At 47.3% G+C, this 18,774-nt stretch overlaps 1 protein-coding gene across 1 annotated transcript in view; it reads right to left on the bottom strand.

Moving 5' to 3' along the window:
- LOC119175083 (transducin beta-like protein 2) overlaps positions 1 to 18,774 on the bottom strand; it is a 282,143-nt gene that overhangs the window by 31,821 nt on the left and 231,548 nt on the right. Inside the window, exons 6-7 of the mRNA XM_037426315.2 lie at positions 12,648 to 12,783; positions 4,794 to 4,843 (exon numbers count right to left, since the gene is read on the bottom strand). Coding sequence (XP_037282212.2) covers positions 4,794 to 4,843; positions 12,648 to 12,783 — 186 coding nt within the window. The remainder of the gene's footprint in view (positions 1 to 4,793; positions 4,844 to 12,647; positions 12,784 to 18,774) is intronic.

Below are 18,774 nucleotides of genomic sequence, written 5' to 3'. Positions count from 1 at the left end.
TTCTTGGCCGTGATAGCAATGAAAAAAAAAATCCGAAGGTTGGCTTAATATACGGCGAAATTGCTCGATAACATCACACATGCCAGCATCCACACACACACTCCGAGCCGTCGCCCGCATGCCATAGAGGAGGAATGCGTTGGTTGCCAGACCGGACCTCCTCGCCCGATGCAAATGTCGATAAGCGACACGTCCCGCACACGCCGACTCGACGCTGCCACGTTACGGACGCGTAATTGAGCAGCGAACGGCTTTTGAGATGAACGAACGCCTAAACTACGAGATCTCGCGGGCCTATACTTGGCGCGCGGAATGCGACAAGACGAGGTTGGTGCAGGAATGTGACGCCACACTTCGCAGTGAAAGCAGGGAGCAGGTACGAATTCGTGTGTGTATAGACCTTTTTTTTTACGGAGAGGAGGATTTCCTTCTTTCTGGGCACGAGAGTGCAAGAGCCGACGTCACAGCCTCGGTAGTGCATTTTTTTTAAAGACGATAATCTTTCTTGGGGACATTGGACCCCAAAATTTTTGTCTGTCTGCACACTTGTCTGTTTGCCCGCGGTAACGATTCTTCTAACGGAACCAAACGGTACCTCAAACGGCCAACCGCATCCGCAGTGCCAACCAATATTGCTCAGGGTTCAGCGTTCATACTTTTCGAGATTGTCAATTAAAAAAAGCAATTATTGCGCATAACTGAGGCACCGTAACAACACGTCGATGTTTTGCATGTGCGCCTTGTTATGACCGCCATCAGTAGGCGCCATGCTGTCGCTGAGAAGCGTAGCCGGGCAGCGTTCCCACGCCTGGAACCCAGTTTTTTCGGAACCAGCATCCAGAGATGACGGGGAGCAGCGCTCTTTTAATCCTCAAAGAGGTAGCCGACTGGTCGGCTGCCTATGCCCGCCAGGTATTGTCCCTGCTTGCCGGAGGATGAGACGTCGTGTCCCCACGACACCGTAAGCCGTTCCAGAGAGGACAACAAAGACAGCGTCTTCCTTGGAAGAAACCGCGGCCGCGGCCACAAATTGCCCGGCTAATTGAGCGGACAAATCGGCGGACCGTTTGATGTCTGCTGTCAGGAGCGTGGGACGCCTCGACCAGCGGCACACACACGACGAGAAAGAGCCCCTCTGGCGCCACTTTGCAGTGCAGTGATCACGACTCAATATTGGATGCTCACGTGGGCCGTGCATGCTCGTACCCCTCGCCTGTTGTGTGTGTGTGATTGGTGTTCCACTCAAGAAGGAGGAGCCCGACAGGGCTTATAAGGACGCCGCAGAGTGCGGGACGTCGCTCTGAACCATGTAACGGTTCAACCACCACGCTCGTGGTTTGTGAAAACTCTCAACCTTTCTATGCTGTAAATATTTGTAAATAGTGCCATAAACCTGTTTGTTTTTTCGTATCCCCATCTTGTAAGCGCTCGTTTCCTCAACCCGAAGCTACACCACGCTACCACAAAAGACCGGGCAGACCCCGGTCCGCAACAACGGGTCCTCATGCTGGGAGCCGCAACAGCCTTCATACACAAGTATTTCGAAGGACCGTAACGTTTATCACGCTGCGCTGACAGTGCAACGCGATGCTCAAAAAGGCAAGCGTTTCCAACCCTTTGCTAAGACGACACGGTGGTGGCACCTATACCCGTCACTTTGCGTTCTACTCCTTATCGCTTCCGAGACAGGCGCACATCTTTCTCCGCAGGCCCTCACGCCTTCCTTCGTTTTTGAAGATAACTGCCAGATGGCACTCGTGTCTAACGTGCCTCGATGCACGTTCGCCTTCTGTGCGCGGATCGAGACTCTCTAGCGCAGCGCTTCCAGAATACAATTCACCGAATTTCTCGCACAGAACATCAAATAAACGTTTTGTTCACTCTATCCACACGCAAGACTATCATCATCTTTCGACGACATTTGCAGTGAAGCATGCAGATACGGGGCGAATTTTTTGTTTGGGGGGGGGGGGGGGAGTGGGTGTCGCGCGCACTGAAAACTGCCCAGAGGACTATGGCAGCGCCCTTGAATGAAATGGTGGATAGGGCACGTATGACCAATGGTGCAACGATCCCGCCACAAGGGCACGAGCCCATCGAGATTGGTACTCTAACGACCGTCAGAGCCTGGCACGTAGTGAGAGGTGGTCATCAGGACAGTGAAAAATGTGTGCGGTGTTCATGAAAATGGTTGACATGATAGTAGTTCCTCAATTTTTACCTTGCCGGTTAACGAGCGGGGAGGATAGGTGCGCACTCGGTACCAAAAGACCACCACTACCCCCGTCATCATCATATTACGCTGTCAGTATTAACTAGTCAGACGTTGGGAAAATAAATTGACATTTCGGATATAGGTGAACAAAACGCAGGTAAGCGAGAATTACAGGAGTCTCTATAGGCACAGATAACAAGGCGTCACGGAAATTGAGATTTATTGTACGAAGAAAAGTAAATAAATAAAAACAAAATATATGGCACGTTCGTACGAGGTAGAAAAAACAAAACCTCACCGCGAAGGAAAGATATTAGAAACTTTGTTTCAAAAGGGAGGCTCATAAATGTCATAATGATCGCGTATAGAGTTACTATATACACGCTTCCATCGGCAAGGACAACTTGTAGATTAAATGCACGTGTGGGGCACCCGTAGTAAGCGCCATGCCACGAAGTGTTAGTGGCGCCGTTTCTTCGGTGCACACCACGCAACGGCGCTTATTGGTCAGCTGCAAATACGAGAAATTTAGAGTATTGTTAAAAAAAGAACTACCAGGCTGGTAAAAGACAGACACGGCATGCCTGTTTACAAATCCACATTGTGTACATGACCTAACTTTCACGATAGCACAATGCTATTCTTGAACGAGGGACAGTGTGATACATGTGTTACGAGTTGGTTTCGCGAAAGACGTTAGTGTCGTAGAGTTTGGCAATGGAATAGTGCGTTCTTTGAATCAGAAGACGCGTTCGGCATGACGGGAGCTCAGAACAGACACGTAAAAAAATAAAAAAAATTGGCCCCGTATCTGCCTGTTACACTGCAAATGCCGTCGAAAGACGATCTTGCGTCTGGAGAGAGTGAACAAAACGTTTATTTGATGTTATGCGCGAGAAAATCGGTGAATAATATTCTGGAGGAGCTGCATCAGAGTGCCTCGAGCGTGCAGCGGAGGCGAACGAGCGCATCGAGGCACGTCACACGTGAGACATGAGCGCCATCTGGCAGTTATCTTGGAAAACGAAGCGCGCGGCGTGCGCGCCCGTCTCGGAGGCGATAAGGGGTAGAACGCAAGGCGACGGGTAGGTGCCGCCACAGTGTCGTCCTAGCAAAGCGCTGGAAACACTTGCATTTTCGTGCGAGCTTTGCATCGTGAGCGCAGCGTGATAAGAGCTACGGTCCTTAGAATTACTTATCTCTGCCTTTTCTAGTAAAAAGACACAAATACAGAATATTGACGTGTTGTTATGGTGCCTTAGAAATGCGTAATAATTGCTTTTTAATTGACAATCGCACAAACATGAACGCTAAATCTTGAGCAATATTGGTGGGCGCTGCGGATAGGGTCGGCCATTCGGAGTATCGTTTGGTGCTGTTTAAGGTACACTGTAAGCAAAAGTTAGCCGAGATGGGAGTTTCTCCAGCACAAGAGCCCACAAAACTTCCCTGCCCCAATTATTTACTCCCTGTTAGGGAGTGAACTCGGCCCATGTCTTCGTAAAACGCCCCCTGCTTAATGACAGAGTTTATGAACGACATGACCTTGTTAAACTCCCCAGGGAGTTTCAGGTCACGTCGTTATAAACTCCCTAGGGGAGTTTTAAAAACCCTTTTTAGGAGTGACGTGTGTGTGTGTGTGTGTGTGTGTGTGTGTGTGTGTGTGTGTGTGTGTGTGTGTGTGTGTGTGTGTGTGTACGGGCATATGTTTGCACGTCGGTGTGAAACACATGTGCTTTGTGTGGCTAACCATGGTAGCATCTGTCAACAGGCAACGGAATTATAAGTGCAGCGAAGAATAGCAACGACCGGTTGGTATTTACTGTGAACATTTCAATATATTTCGCACCGTTAAACCACGCTGCACATCGGTCCGATTCCTCAACGAAACGCCGTGAATGCCGCACTTCAAAGGGCCGAGTAACAAGAAACTTCGAAGAATTATATAATGGTAGCAAAAGTAAGCTGTTACGATCGTCAGCGGCTGCTCCTGGAGTTTCACCGTCTGAAAGCGGTTTGATGTAGGCTTCGCTCGACTACGGCAGGCTGGCCGGCAACCGGTGTGACAGTTGCGCCGGCGACGCGCTCGCCCCGTCTCCGCCGATAGCGGATTCTCGGAGCGTCCGCCTTTAACGATATATCGTTAAGGGCGGACAAACAGACAAATGTACAGACAGACAGACAGACAGACAGACAGACAGACAGACAGACAGACAGACAGACAGACCAAGACTTTTGAGTCGAAGGTCCCCAAGAAAGACTATCGTCTTTAAAAAAATACATCCTATGGACGCGATCAAGAATAGAACATATTGGAGTCCCGACCGTTGCTCCGTGACAAAAGCCTGTCAGATGCGGTGAAGGATGTGAGTGCCGACAAGCACGACCACGACGCACGCGACATCGTAGGAGGGATGTGACATCTACCGCGGTGTTCCTGCTTAAACAACTTTTCTATAGCTTCTTCACCCTCCTCGAGTCCCCATTCTGTAGTGTTTACACAAAGCATCGTCTGATACAAAGCACTGGCGCGGCAGAAATAAGAAGAAAACGAGGAAGTAACGCCTGTTGTACTCACTGTTGCAGTCCCACAGCTTCCACGTTCCGTCACGGGAAACAGACGCCATCCTGCACAAATTGAGGACCGGAAAGAGGAGAAGAGAAGCAAACGACGAATTTGAGACGTGTGAACAGGACGAAACAAGGCCATCGGTGTCACCTCATTGCGATAAACAAGTTGGCAGCATGAAACACCAAAGATCAATACTCAGTAAACGGACAAGCGATTTTATGCTTCATTTACCGTATATTGCCTCTTCGTGATCTCATACTCTGTGCTACACCCTTTGCGTAAACTCTCTTCTTTATTATTTCAACAACACCTAGGCTTCTTGAAACTGCTTGCCCAGTCACAGAATTATACCTGTAAAGCTTACATGTGTGCTCAGCACTCAACATTCCAATACAACCAGGATTAGAGCAATCAAAATTAATAGAATAAACTCAGAAAAAAATATCAGTGGCTTAGCTCGGCTATGCCAGGATACACAGACGGACGGACGGACGGACGGACGGACGGACGGAAGCACCGGTGGACGGGGGCAAGGAAGGACGGACTAGCGAGCGAGCTCACAAGAGTCAAAATGACAGCCCACTCGTGACACGTCACTCCTGGAGCTTCCAGGCATTCTCCGGCGCGCCATACGTGGGCCACGTGACGTCACTACTCCTCGAACATGCGCAGCGCGGCTCTCGATGAGCCACGCGAAACTACTCTACCTCGGCCAGTGTAGCTTAGGCCATAGAGTTTCGTAAATATACGCTAGAGGGAACTGTGGCGCTAGTGTCTATGGGAGCTGCAACGCACGGCGCTTCAACGAGCATGGGAATGATGGGTAGTACACACATTTGTCTAATCTTCGTACTTCTGGCCTGCTTTTGGCTCCGTGTGTGTTCGTGTGGCTTGGAGCTGTTTTCTCGCGAAACAAAAATCAGCAAATGTTAAGAGATTGCGCTTCACCACCTTATTCTCTTAAGCTTACCATTTAAAAGCAGGTCATGAAGTTCAAAAGGGTTCGTTATTTCCTTCGAAACAAAACCAAAACACAACAATAAACAAAACCACAAGTGCGATTCGCCGACCGCAAATACGAAGACTGGGCAAGCCCGTGTACTACCCATCATTCCCATGGTGGCTGAGCGATCGCAGCGCCAGAGTCTCATCTAGCTAAGTTTAGGAAATTCTATGGCTTAGGCTACGAAAGAGGATGCATAGAAACCATCGTGAGAGCGCATCTAAATACGACACACAAGAAGAAACCCGAGAACAGGCGCACCTGTGTGTGCCTGTTCTCGTCAGTTTCTTTGTGTGTGCCATGTTTGGTTACCGCTCTCGCGATGGTTTCTGTGTCAAAGCACCCATTCAACTTTGTCAACTCTGCACCGATTCAAGTCAACTCTGCGGAATAGTGAGTTGTGGCCAACGTATAGGCTCAGCGAGCTATCACGCGTTGCTAACCTCACAGCACTACTCTATATCAGAGCTTACTACTCAAGCGACCAATAAATCATCATGTACTTCTGTGTACACCTGTAAATAAACGACCTCTACTCTCCGCCTCTCTCACTCTCATTTTCTATCCTCAATCAGTGTTCATTGAAATATTTTGAGTAAAATATTTCATTCTCTTTCCCTTATTTGGCAGATAAGCAACCACTTACTATGACTAATATCTTCCCCTCGCGCTATACCCTTCGCTTCGGAGACTCTGAATCCTCTTTCGTATGATTGCAGGACGTCACATCCACTCAATGCCGTCTATCCTCCTCACGAACTTGCAATGTGGGGAGAGGGCACACACTGGCTCAATCGTTGACAGTCTCTCACTCTCCCTATATTACTGAAGGCTGCCGAAGCATGGAGCTCAAGGTGCTTTGGGCTGTCGACTTCACTCCATCGGTAAACTGCAGAGCGCCAAGTCCGTACGAGACGTAGAACACGACAGACAAGACAAGCGCTAACTCCCAACTGCCTTTTATTGTGGAAAAGGATTTGATGCACACGCACACTGATGTTCTGAGCATGCGTTCTGGCGATATGTTCTTATGTGGTCGCGACTGGCACTATGCGCATGTCAGCTGTACAAATGTACGCAGTATTATACCCAGCCTTTCCACCAGTTGCAGCGTAGTACTCGAAAACGGGGTAAACCAGTAACATGCGAGGCACAGAAGGAACTAAGGATGTGTCCCCACAAATCATGGAGATGAAGAACACCGTGTGACGATGGTTACATATACAGGTGACGAAGAAGTGCCTTATAAATGCCCACACTATGTAGGAAAGCGTTTGTTCACAATATGGGTAGTTGCGCGTTTGTACTATGATGTGTGTGCGCCTCTATGTTCCGTACTGAATAGCGTAGCATCCTGAAGCAACTACCCCAGCAACAATTTCTATTAAAATTCTACTCAAAATCTATTTTGAATGATGATGTCCCTTTTTTCGTCATATCTTTGTGAGCCCTCTTTTTGAGGGAACACGCGCTCGGCCTCCAAGAAACACTGAAAGCTCCACCGAAAATGCGAGCAAAAAAAAAAAAAAGTCACAGCTTTGCCGCAAAGGCGTAACGATGAATGCGATAGAAACAAATTGGAATGTCACGCGAAGAATAAATAACAAGCAGATCGCAACGTGCCCCGCGTTGCTCGCGCGAATAAGTGTCTCAATTGTTACTTCACTGCCTCTGAAAAGCGCTCTCTTTTAGTAAACGGAGATTGTGCAGCGAGTGCAGCGACCTTTGTGAACCCGGTAACTACAACAGATTCGTTCCGGTGAAAGCCCAAGGCCTACTATTCTCCCCACTGGGAGATAAGCACGTACAGCCGCGCCGAGACGACCTGGCGACGGTAAAATCTCTTAAAGGGACCCACAACTGCTCAGAACATGAAATGAGATGACTGCACGGATGGAAAGATTGTCCCTTATAGTGACTCAAACCAACCCTGTTTTTCTCGTGAGAAGTGCATTTTTATTTTTATTTCTTCTTTGAAAATTTCGAAAAATGGCCTGTGGCGTCTCTGGTGGCAAAAGCATAAACTACCATGAATGCCCTGTCACGTGACCATGCGTTAATGCACACGCTCAACAATTTATTGATTAGTACTGAAATATTGTTTGATGTTTTAGAGCGAGAGATAATATTTCATAAAGGTATAAGTATAAGCTTGCGTTAGTGGTACGCATTAAAGTGGCGCTGCCTTTGCGAGACATATGTAAGGTGGACGGCGTGGTGGCGCTAGCCACCGCCCGATCTAAAGGGTACAGCCATATCCATCCATCCACGCATCCATATGCGCAGTTCCGTTTTCGATTACTTGGCTTGGCGACGCGGTACAAATGCAGCGAAGCTCTATGGAGCCACACCGTCTCGTTGTAACGGCTTGTTATTTTCAAAAATAGTTGTAAAGCGCAGAATAAACGTGGTTAAGCATAGTTACAGGAAATCCTGCGAAATAAGAACAACGACAGCATTGCGTAAGCGACCAGAAAGGCTACCGGCATCACTATCAATACTGAGCGTTGCCGGATGAAAAGACACTACCGTGTTCAGAGCCTTTCAGATCGAAAAATACCGCTTATAAAATGACTACGAGCTCTTGGTATTAACTACTGCAGCTACGATCACTACGAAGGGTAAGCTTTCTGTCTCGCAGGAAAAAAAAAACTGGATCGAAAAAAGTCAGTTGTCGGTCCCACGTATATAGAGAAAGTACCGACACTCCCCTCCATATCCTCTCTAAAGTGTCCAACCCTTCTCTCCCAAGTGCCCAAACCATATCCATAATCATCATCATCACCATCATCAGCCTGACTACGTCCAGTGCAGGACAAAGGCCTCTCCCATGTTCCACCAGTTAACTCGGTGCTGTGCTTAAACCATATTTATATCCTCTTCCAAAAGACCACCATGTGGACGCCGGCCCTATAAGCCGGCTCGCCCTACTTTCCTATTAAGAATGTTATGTCAAGCTGATAAGATAACACGCACAATGTTCGTGGCGGTCCGACAGGCGGGAGAGGAGGGTGCGCGGCGGCTTGGTTAAAGAACGGCGGTATTTTCCTAAAAAATATATATATCCGGGAACTTTAGGCGACGCTCGCTCATTGCGCCATCTCACTGGCAATGCTTAAAACACGATAGTTCCCCCGAGATACCCATCGCCAGCGGTAAGTAGTCGATATAGTTAGCTTGCCGTTTCAACCTTGAAGGAGATGCTCCTTCAAGGTGGTTAACGCCTCGCACTCACAAGCAAGAGGGCGGACGTTCTATTCCACGCGCCGGAGTCTTTTTTTTTCTGAATTAGTTTTCTTTATTGCGTTTACATACATACAGATACGTATAGATGTGTACGGTGAATGACGCCAGGGGCAAAATCCAGTCGAGAGTGCCCGCATAATTGCTATCACATCAATAAAATGACGCAGATCTCGCGCGCTCTGGGAATCGGCGTGAACGAATCCTCGACGAGCCGTTAAGACGAAACGCGGCGTATCGCGACGCGAATCGAGCGGATTTTTCGGCGACGGACTCGTTCCGTATAACGACCACTAATTGGCCACGGCATCGCAGACCTTGCGACGCACGTAGCGAAGGTGACTTTCATTCAAGGGCGACGTTATCTCTGGGGCGATCACGTTCGGTGATACGCTGTCGATCACCTTCGCGCGGTTTCGCGCGTGAAGTAGCGAAAAACGCGTCGACCATGGTATAGAGAGAGATCCAAAGAGGTTTGTAAATAGAGACGGCGAGCTCGGTGCAGCGTCAGAAGCGATGCACCAACGCGTTCGTATATACGGTGCGCGCAGAGTATAGCGAACCCTGGCGGTACGTGATCGGGTGGGTCCACCATATTGTCGACTTGCACTCCACCAGACGGTCGACAATCATCATTCATCACACACTGTCGAAAGCGGCCACAGGGTTTCTCTTCGGTAAAAGGGCCAATTGATTGATTGATATGTGGGGTTTGACGTCCCCAAACCACCATATGATTATGAGAGACGCCGTAGTGGGGGGCTCCGCAAATGGGGTTCTTTAACGTGCACACAAATCTAAGCACACGGGCCTACAACATTTCCGCCTCCATCGGAAATGCAGCCGCCGCAGCCGGGATTCAAACCCGCAACCTGCGGGTCAGCAGCCGAGTACCTTAGCCACTAGACCACCGCGGCGGGGCGGTAAAAGGGCCAAGACAAGATAGACAGCAAGCAGGTGGACAAAACGATACCGCATTTTAGGAATAAGGAAGATAAAAGGAAAAGTCGGCCCAATCTTCGTAAACGGAACTGCCACATAGCGCGATAAACATCTTATACCGATGTAGATGTTAGGTACACATGCATGGCTTTACTGCATAATTATAGAAAGAGATAGCCAACAGGCACCAGTGTAGCCGACGTTTGCCAGAATTGGCCTATATAGTCCCCACCCCACGTATTGGTAAGCGCTTTTGTGTGCTGACATAGTGTTGGGGCTTCTTGAAGCTCACAATTAAACTCCAAAAGAGTTTAAAACAATAGGTTTCTTTCACAAGATGTCGTATATAAGGTAAATATCATGTTCATTGTAGTCTCAAATGATGCCGTTTTTGTGCTGCACTCGCAATTATTACATTCTATTTTTTTTCTACGATTTTGATGGGGGAAATGTTGATTTTTCTTTGTCGCGCACCCATAAACTGCTAGCGAAAACCCAGCTGACTACTAATACAACGCTTGGCCATAAGACAAAAGTAAATAAAGCGCTATAGGTTCGCAAAATCGACAAACAGTACTCCTGGCATCATGAAGGCAACCTACAACCTCCCTCAATCCCTCTGTTCCGTCCTCGTTTTACATCGCAACACCTGATTCCGTTTAACGGCGATAATTGCATCCGGAACAAAATTGCCGCTTCAGCACGCGGAAATCTATAATAAATAAGCGACTGCCCCGATGTAATGCCCGCGAGGCATGATCGCGGCTTCCAAGTATTTCAGTGGAAATGACATTACTAAGGAATTCCCAGTGCAGCGTTCTCGGAGTGATAAGCGAGCGTTCAGTTGATGTAAGCTGGAGCTCGGTTCGCAGGAACCGTTCCCTCAACGCGAGCGATCGACAACGATATCAAGTTTACACATTAAAAAAAAATGGAACGGGGGAAAGGGCTGTCAAAGTGTGAATTACGCCCTGTACAAGGTGAACAAATTGTTCCGAGATAAGACGAAACAAGGCCGGAGATAAAGCGTGCACACAAAAAAGCGCCCCTCTTTTGATAAAGAACGCTGTGGCGTCAGTGTGCGCGAGTATTGTGTGACAATGCGTATACTTGACGCGTTACACAGAGAGGGAGATAACAGTTGCAGGGGAAAAGTCGATCACTTCTGTGTCGCAATCAACAAGGTAAAATGTATTAGACAAATACGGCAGCCACTATATAAGCGCTTTCTATCGGTCATATTATCACATGCGAGCTACATATATATACAGAGCGAAAATGAAAAAAAAGAAGAGAAAAACTCGCTATGAAACGGGAATTAGTTCGCTGTATCCTGTCATTCTATATAAAACTTTTAAAGAATTTGCATACTTTCGATGCGAATTTCCATGCGCGATTAGGATTCACGAAACTGTTTCACGATAGCCCAAGAAGGTTAGGAGGAAAAAAAAAGCATGAGGAGTTTCACGTGGTGATTACTTTTGCACGGTTTGTAGTAGTGCGGGGAAGAGGGGGAGGGTATATTCGCGGGTGGATTCTATAGGCGACGAAATGCAGCATCGCTACGGCTCTCTTAATCCCACCATTGACTCTTCCGGATTATGTCACGCTCCGTGAGAAGAAGCAGACCTCTCACAAAGAAACGCCAACTATTTGGCCCGTTTCGGACTATAGCTTGTGTCCAATATTGCCGGCTATTTTCGTTCGATATAGCCGTAATTTTAGGGGCGAAGCTCCTTAAAGCGGCACCCGTTCGTCCCTCGTAGTAGTGCGTAACATGTCTTACGCTTTGACCTCCAAGATGGTGCCGGTGGGAGATTTCTCCTGTGCGTTGTTAAACAATCGAAAATTCGCAGCGTCGAATTCTCCTGTCTCTCATTCCCCATTAGCAGCCGTTGGCGGGTACATTAAGCACTATCTGACAGGAAAAGGTTGCTACGTTATACTCGCTGGGCGTAAGCTCCTTGGCTTTAGAAAGGTTTAGCGAGCGTTGAGCCGCAGTGCCACGAATGCAGTGAACTAGTATATATCATGAACTCGAGGTGGTTAAAGGTGGGAAGTAGACCCGAAGCGCAAGCAGTAAGAAAGTGTGCGTGTGCCACCTCTCGTTTAGTCCTTGGAATGTCCGCTAGATGGCGGTGCTTCTATATGGGGAATATATGATTAAAAGATGCGAGATAGTGGCACTTGGAGTGTTGACTAGACAGACTAACGGACACACAGACAGATGCATGGACGGACGCACGGATGGCTGCACGAACAGATGGACGCATGGACGGACGCAGGGGCGGATGCATGGACGAACGCAGGGATGGACGTGCGGACGCACGAACAGACGCACGCACGGACGGGCGGATGGACGCACGGACGGTCACACAGACGGACGCATGAACGGATGGAAGCAAAAACGAATGAACGGACGGATGCTTCGCCCCACTCTCCATCATTCACCCCGTGGATATGCTTCCATTTTTTCGATGCATTGAGGTTAAAGCGTTCTCGTATTCGATGCAAAACATCGTTCGATTTCAGCGAGTTTCGATGCATTCGCGCGTTCAACAACACATATAAGATTGTGAAATCTCTGATCGAATACGAACACGAGCTGTATTCGATTCGAAATTTCGAATGTATCGCGAACTTCAAAGGTGCACCGACGCAGGCACACATACCTGGACGAGTCGTTGGAGAAGGCGAAGCAGAAGACGCCCGACGTGTGACCCTTGAGCTCGAAGGCCCTCTTGACCTCCTTGAAGTCGCCCGTCTTGTTGAAGCACACCTCCCACACCTTGACGTCCGGGGTGAAGCCTGCACGCAGAGCGGGACCCCGTGGTCAACGCGCGGGTCAGCGCACGCGACTCGGAAGATGTCACAGCGAAAGCACAGAACTATCGGCGGTTTCAAGATCTCAAGCGTTGTACCCCCCCCCCCCCCGAAAAAAAAAAAAAAAAACTTCTGGTCACCTCATTTACCATGCTCCTAACGTTGAAACTGAAAGCCCGTTTTTAATTTCCTTTCAAGCGCAAGAAAAGTCTCTCTTTCGTTTTTCACGTAAAAGAAACGTTCGTAAAGTACAAGGGAATGTTTCATAATTTTTATGTAGCTCAAAAGAACGTTTATTTGAATATATTTTTGCCAATTAAGGGAAAGAAACTGTGAAAAATCGGCGAGCTATTTTCTAAAGCTTTGCTGGTCCACCAATGCTATTGTAGCACATCGATGGACAAAAGCGGAAGTCATCAAGGGGCTGTGTTCTGTAATCCTTGAAATGGTCTGTAGCGCGATAGTACCATAGAGTAACATAGCACTATGTTACTCTAGGATAGTACTATCTGGGTCAAATGAAACGCGAACAACGGCAAGCCTTCACTATGGTATAGGTACTATTGGCGTCAAATGAAACCCGACCAGCGGCAAGCCTTCGAGATGGTACCGCGCGCGCCGTTCACTTATCACCGCGGACAAGCACGCGTACATATGCGCGGAGCTGCCGAACTGGAGGCGAGTGCCAGTCAACGGTGATAACTGGACGGCACGCACCATACTATCGCGAAGGCTTGCCGCTGTTCGGGTTTCATTTGACGCCGATAGTACGCGTGCGTCGTCCACTTATCACCATGGGCAGGCACGCACGCGTGCGCAGAGCTGCCGAACAGGGGCGCACGCCTGTCCACTGTGATAAGCGGACGGAGCGCACTATGCCATTGCGAAGGCTTGTCGCTGTTAGGTTTTGATTAGGCGTTCATAGTACATGTACTATGCCGATCCACGCATTAAATACTCAAATTAAATCTTTGGGTTCTCGTAGGACAGATACGAGGCCCGCCTTTGAGGCGGGCGTCCACGGATTACATTTTAACACCTGGGATATATTTTTCAACGTGCACGGGTATCTTTAGTCTATACACCAGCGATGGAAATTATTTATAAAATAAAGATCCTTCTTTTTTCATTTGCAAATGAAAATAAATTATATTGCACCTCACCGAAAGTAACCAAATTTCGTCATCTATATATGCAACAACTCAGACATGCATTCTCCACAGCACCTATATGCATTCAAGTCGCAGAGATCTTCATTCAACTTCCCAGGTTCGTTATAGTCAATTCTCTTCGTGTGTGTGCGTGTGTGTGTGTGTGTGTGTGTGTGCGCGTGTGTGTGTGTGTGTGTGTCGTAAGAAAAGCGGACGTGCTCTATTTCAGTCAGAAATGGTTTGGGAAAATTATGTGCAATTTCCTTCAAATTACTCACTTTGACGCATTACGTCGTTATATTACCAAGCCGCAAAAGTGATTCATTATAAAACTGATAGGAATGAAAAGTAACTTAAAAACTGTAGTTTCATTACTTCCAAGTCTGATTTATAGGTGCACGTTTGTCACATTTCATTCACATCGTAAAGACGGGGTATCGAACCGGTGTCCTTGGGCTAACAGCACTGTTGATTGATTGATATGTGGGGTTTAACGTCCCAAAGCCACCATATGATTATGATAGACGCTGTAGTGGAGGGCTCCGGAAATTTCGACTACCTGGGGTTATTTAACGTGCACCCGAATCTGAGCACACGGACCTACAACATTTCCGCCTCCATCGGAAATGCAGCCGCCGCAGCCGGGATTCGATCCCGCGACCTGGGGGTCAGCAGCCGAGTACCTTAGCCACTAGACCACCGCGGCGGGGCGCTAACGGCCCTGTCGACCACGCACCAAGAACGATGACTGCAGAAGCAACAGAGTGTATCAATTGGGAGGTGCTCTTGGGATGCACATACTGGCAACGATACTGGTCTTACAGGTTTGGTACATAGACCCGAAGACCGCGGCATAGAATCTCGCTATAGCATCGGCCACATTTTCAATGAAGACGAAAATGGGCCTTTGAACTTAAACTTGGGCGTGTTAGACATTTCCGGAGCACTCCGCTACGGCATCTCCCATAATGATATCATGGTTTTGTGTCGTTAAACCCCGATAATTATTAGTTTTATGTAGGACTGTATATATGTATGCATGCTATTTCGTTTTTCTTTACTTGTAACATTCAAGTGCAAATGGCAGCCGTTGCCAAGTAACGGTGACAAATACTCCATTGTTTATTTTCTATTTCAATAAAAAAATTTGATTTAGCAGTCACAAAAGCGTCTTATGCCGTACCGTAACCCGATTGCGTTAAGCGATATTGCAGCGAATACAACGGGTTTCAGTAAACTTGACTACCGACGCTCGCTAAAGCTTGCATATTTCGTCCTGGTCCTTACTTGCCGAAAAATTCTTCCTGGACTAGGACGAATTTTTTTGGCAACTAAGAAGCCTTTGTTTCTGAGAAGTCCGTACTCTAAGGGCCAAGACGAATTTTTCGGCTACTATGAAGCTTTTCTTACTGAGAACTCCGTGCGGATTTCCTTGTGGTTTCGTGCTACAAACGGGTCGTTGTCTTCTTTCTCTTTCTTACGGCACAAGAAAGCGTGCATACAGTATACGGGACAATTCGGGAGTCGTCGACGTAGAAGACGCCCGAACTTTAGCGATTTATTTATATTCTTCCCCCCCCCCCCCCCCCCCCCAGTCACCTAACCGTCACCTAATCGGAGGTCGACGGGCGTCGCTAAATCGACAGCTCAGCTCGACAGATGACGCGCCTTCGACCAGCCTCCATCGTGTGCGTATTAGTCACAACTGCGCTTTGTTAAAAGGACCCATCCAAGCGCGAGGAAAAGGACCTTGCAGGGCAACGCGAGAGTCGACGACCCCGCCATCGGCGGCAGTCGTGACAACTGCCACGTTCACCCCTACCGCGTATACAATACACAGACGCACTGCTCGCGAACAGCAGCGACCGTAGTGACTCAGCGCAGCGGCGTGAAAACGGCATTGTTTACAAACTGCGCGTCCTTGGTGATTAGCGTCGACGTGCTGTCCGCGAGAGAAACCATACAGGACGACCCAATCGAATGACTTGATTGGTGCGGTGTTGGTGCTATTAACCATTGCGGGTATAATAATAACATTATCGGTTCAACGTCCCGAAACCGCGACACCATTATGAGAGACGCCGCAGCGGAGGGCTCCGAAAATTGAGACCACCTGGTGTTGTTTAACGTGAACCTATATTCCTAAGTACGCGGGCCTTAAACATTTCTGCCTCCTTCGAATTCAAAATGCAGCCGCTGCAGCCGGGATTCGACCCCGCGACCTTCGGGTAAGCAGTCGATGTCCCATAGACCACAGCGGCGGGGAAACCAGTGCGGGTCTGTGGGATTACGTACTTCATCTACCGAATATTTGTTGAGCAGGTAAAAAAAAGTTTCGCATCTATCTTACACACACACACACACACACACACACACACACACACACACACACACACACACACACACACACACACACACACACACACACACACACATACATACACACATATATATATATATATATATATATATATATATATATATATATATATATATATATATATATATATATATATATATATATCGAGGATATGTTATGTCAGAATGTTAAAGCAGGTTGCCCCACCAATAGTGTAGAAACACACACAAGAAAAACCACAAAATGATTATGAGGATCACTATGGACATGTACAATCGCGTATAAAGAAGGAACAAAGTCTAAAGGCACGGCCCAATAGATACAGGGTGGTCTCATAGATCGGCGTGGGTAGAGTACGTATAGAGATGGTTCTTTTATGCACTTGGATGTAACACGACTGTGAGATATGTTCGTTAACAACACATTACTACGAAAGGCAGCTATAATGACAATTATATACAGCTCATCAAGCCTACGTACGCTCCCCCCCCCCCCAAAAAAAAATATATCACGTCGTTCTTTAAGAAAGGTGAAGCCATCAATGCAATCTTCGTAATGACTTCAATGACCAGAATAATAATTATAACGTAGATAACGAAGACAATCCACAATTGATTAAAACGCAAGGTAATATGACTACAAAAGCAATATTCCGAATGTTGCACTCCCACCCTGACGATGTCTTTGCTGGCAGCGGAGTCGAACCCGCAAGAATGCGCGCGCAGCACGTGGTCATCATGGCCGCACTACGATTAATGACACCGCTATAAATGGCAGAGGCTACGGTGTTATAGGTCCCCTTTTTGCGGAGTGTTTCAGAGCACAGAATGCGGCGCTCAGTTGATCGCGGGCACAATGTATACCTGGTATACGATTCCCTGCTGCGGTATTAGCTGCATTGCCATAATAGGAAAGGGCGAAAGCTCTTGGTAATTGCCCGTTGCTAGCCCCTATAGAGCGCAAGAAATCAATTCGTAGTCTCCTGCATCATTTAGCTAATACGTTGCTGATAGGGACCTCTGACTGTAGATCGTCTTGTGAAACACTCGGAAAGGTGATGGTGGGACCGTCTGCGTCATAGCTTCAAAGAGAAACTGTACCGACAGAGTATCACGTCATGAGCGGCGGCACTTGCTCTTATCGTTGAATAGAAGTACAGACAAATATTAAAGTCAGGAAAAAATCAGAAGAAGAAAAACTTTTATAGCCGTAAATCCCAAATGACGGAAAGATACGAGAAAAAGAAGAAAACGAATTCGATGCAAGCTTTAAGCTGCAAAATTTCTCCTAAGGCGGCGGTCAGTTAATAGAGTCAAACTAACAACACTGCAAGCCATAAATAGCACAGCAGATAGAGCGCGGGAAAAGGGCGTCTGAGCAAGAGACGCCAGTGCGCTGACGTATTCGTGACGTGTGCGGTGTATACGGTTAGCCACGCGCATATATACAGTGTTTCACCCTCAAGTCGCAACTGAACGTCAGACAGAGCGATAACAGTGTAAAACGGTTCGAAAAGTGTGTCAGGCGCCTTTCTGATGCGTTCTATTTATGAAGGCGTGACAACCCACAGACTCACCGGACGGCAAGTGCAGGGTAAAAACAGAAATTGAAAAAAAAAAAGCAGGTTCGATATATAGCGGGCCGAAACGATATCAACACCGAAAGACGTGACTTAAGTTAGCGATGCAAGCAGTGTACTGCACTGCGGCTGTTTCATGCGTTATATTGCACATAGAGATGTGTGAATCCGCACAGAAAGTGCATAGAGAAGGAAACGACTAACGAAGGCGGGTAAAAGAAAAAAACTGGATAAAACCCGACCGAATGCGGGAAAAATACCGGGAAACGACGTTTTCGATTAAGCAAGATAGTGCGCGCATGCGTGTTGAAGCTCTCGGGAGCTGGTCTACAAATTTTCTAAGCTGATTGATATGTGGGGTTGAACATCCCATAACCACCATATGATTATGAGAGACGCCGTAGTGGAGGGCTCCAAAAATTTCGAGCACCTGGGGTTCTTTAGTGACTTCAGTGACTTCATTTTTATTCATCAAGCGTGAACATGGAAAAGTGCATGGGTACAGATTCACTGGGAGGTCCCGCGGTAAGAACCGCAGGCGGGACCTCCCATGATGGAAAAAAAAGAAGAAAAAAAGAAAGAAAAGGTAATCATCAAGCAACACTGAAATAAATTGTCAGCAAATAAACACAGCATAAAAAAGAGAAAGATAAATAAAAAACAAAAGAAAACAAAAAACCATTAGAATAATAAGCAGGAACACTAAAAAACAGGGAATACATCGTCAATCTAAAAAAAAATGTGGATATGAATACCACAACAAAAAAAGACATGATAATACAGTTACAATTCAATCAAACAGAAGGGCCTAACAAGAAAGTCTTTAGTTTGGATTTAAAAATGCAAAGTGATTTAGAAGATTTAACATCAGAGGTTAGTGAATTCCA

This window comes from Rhipicephalus microplus, chromosome 3 (assembly GCF_043290135.1).
Source record: "Rhipicephalus microplus isolate Deutch F79 chromosome 3, USDA_Rmic, whole genome shotgun sequence".
Lineage (NCBI taxonomy): Eukaryota > Metazoa > Arthropoda > Arachnida > Ixodida > Ixodidae > Rhipicephalus > Rhipicephalus microplus.
This window is presented reverse-complemented; position numbering and strand designations above follow the sequence as displayed.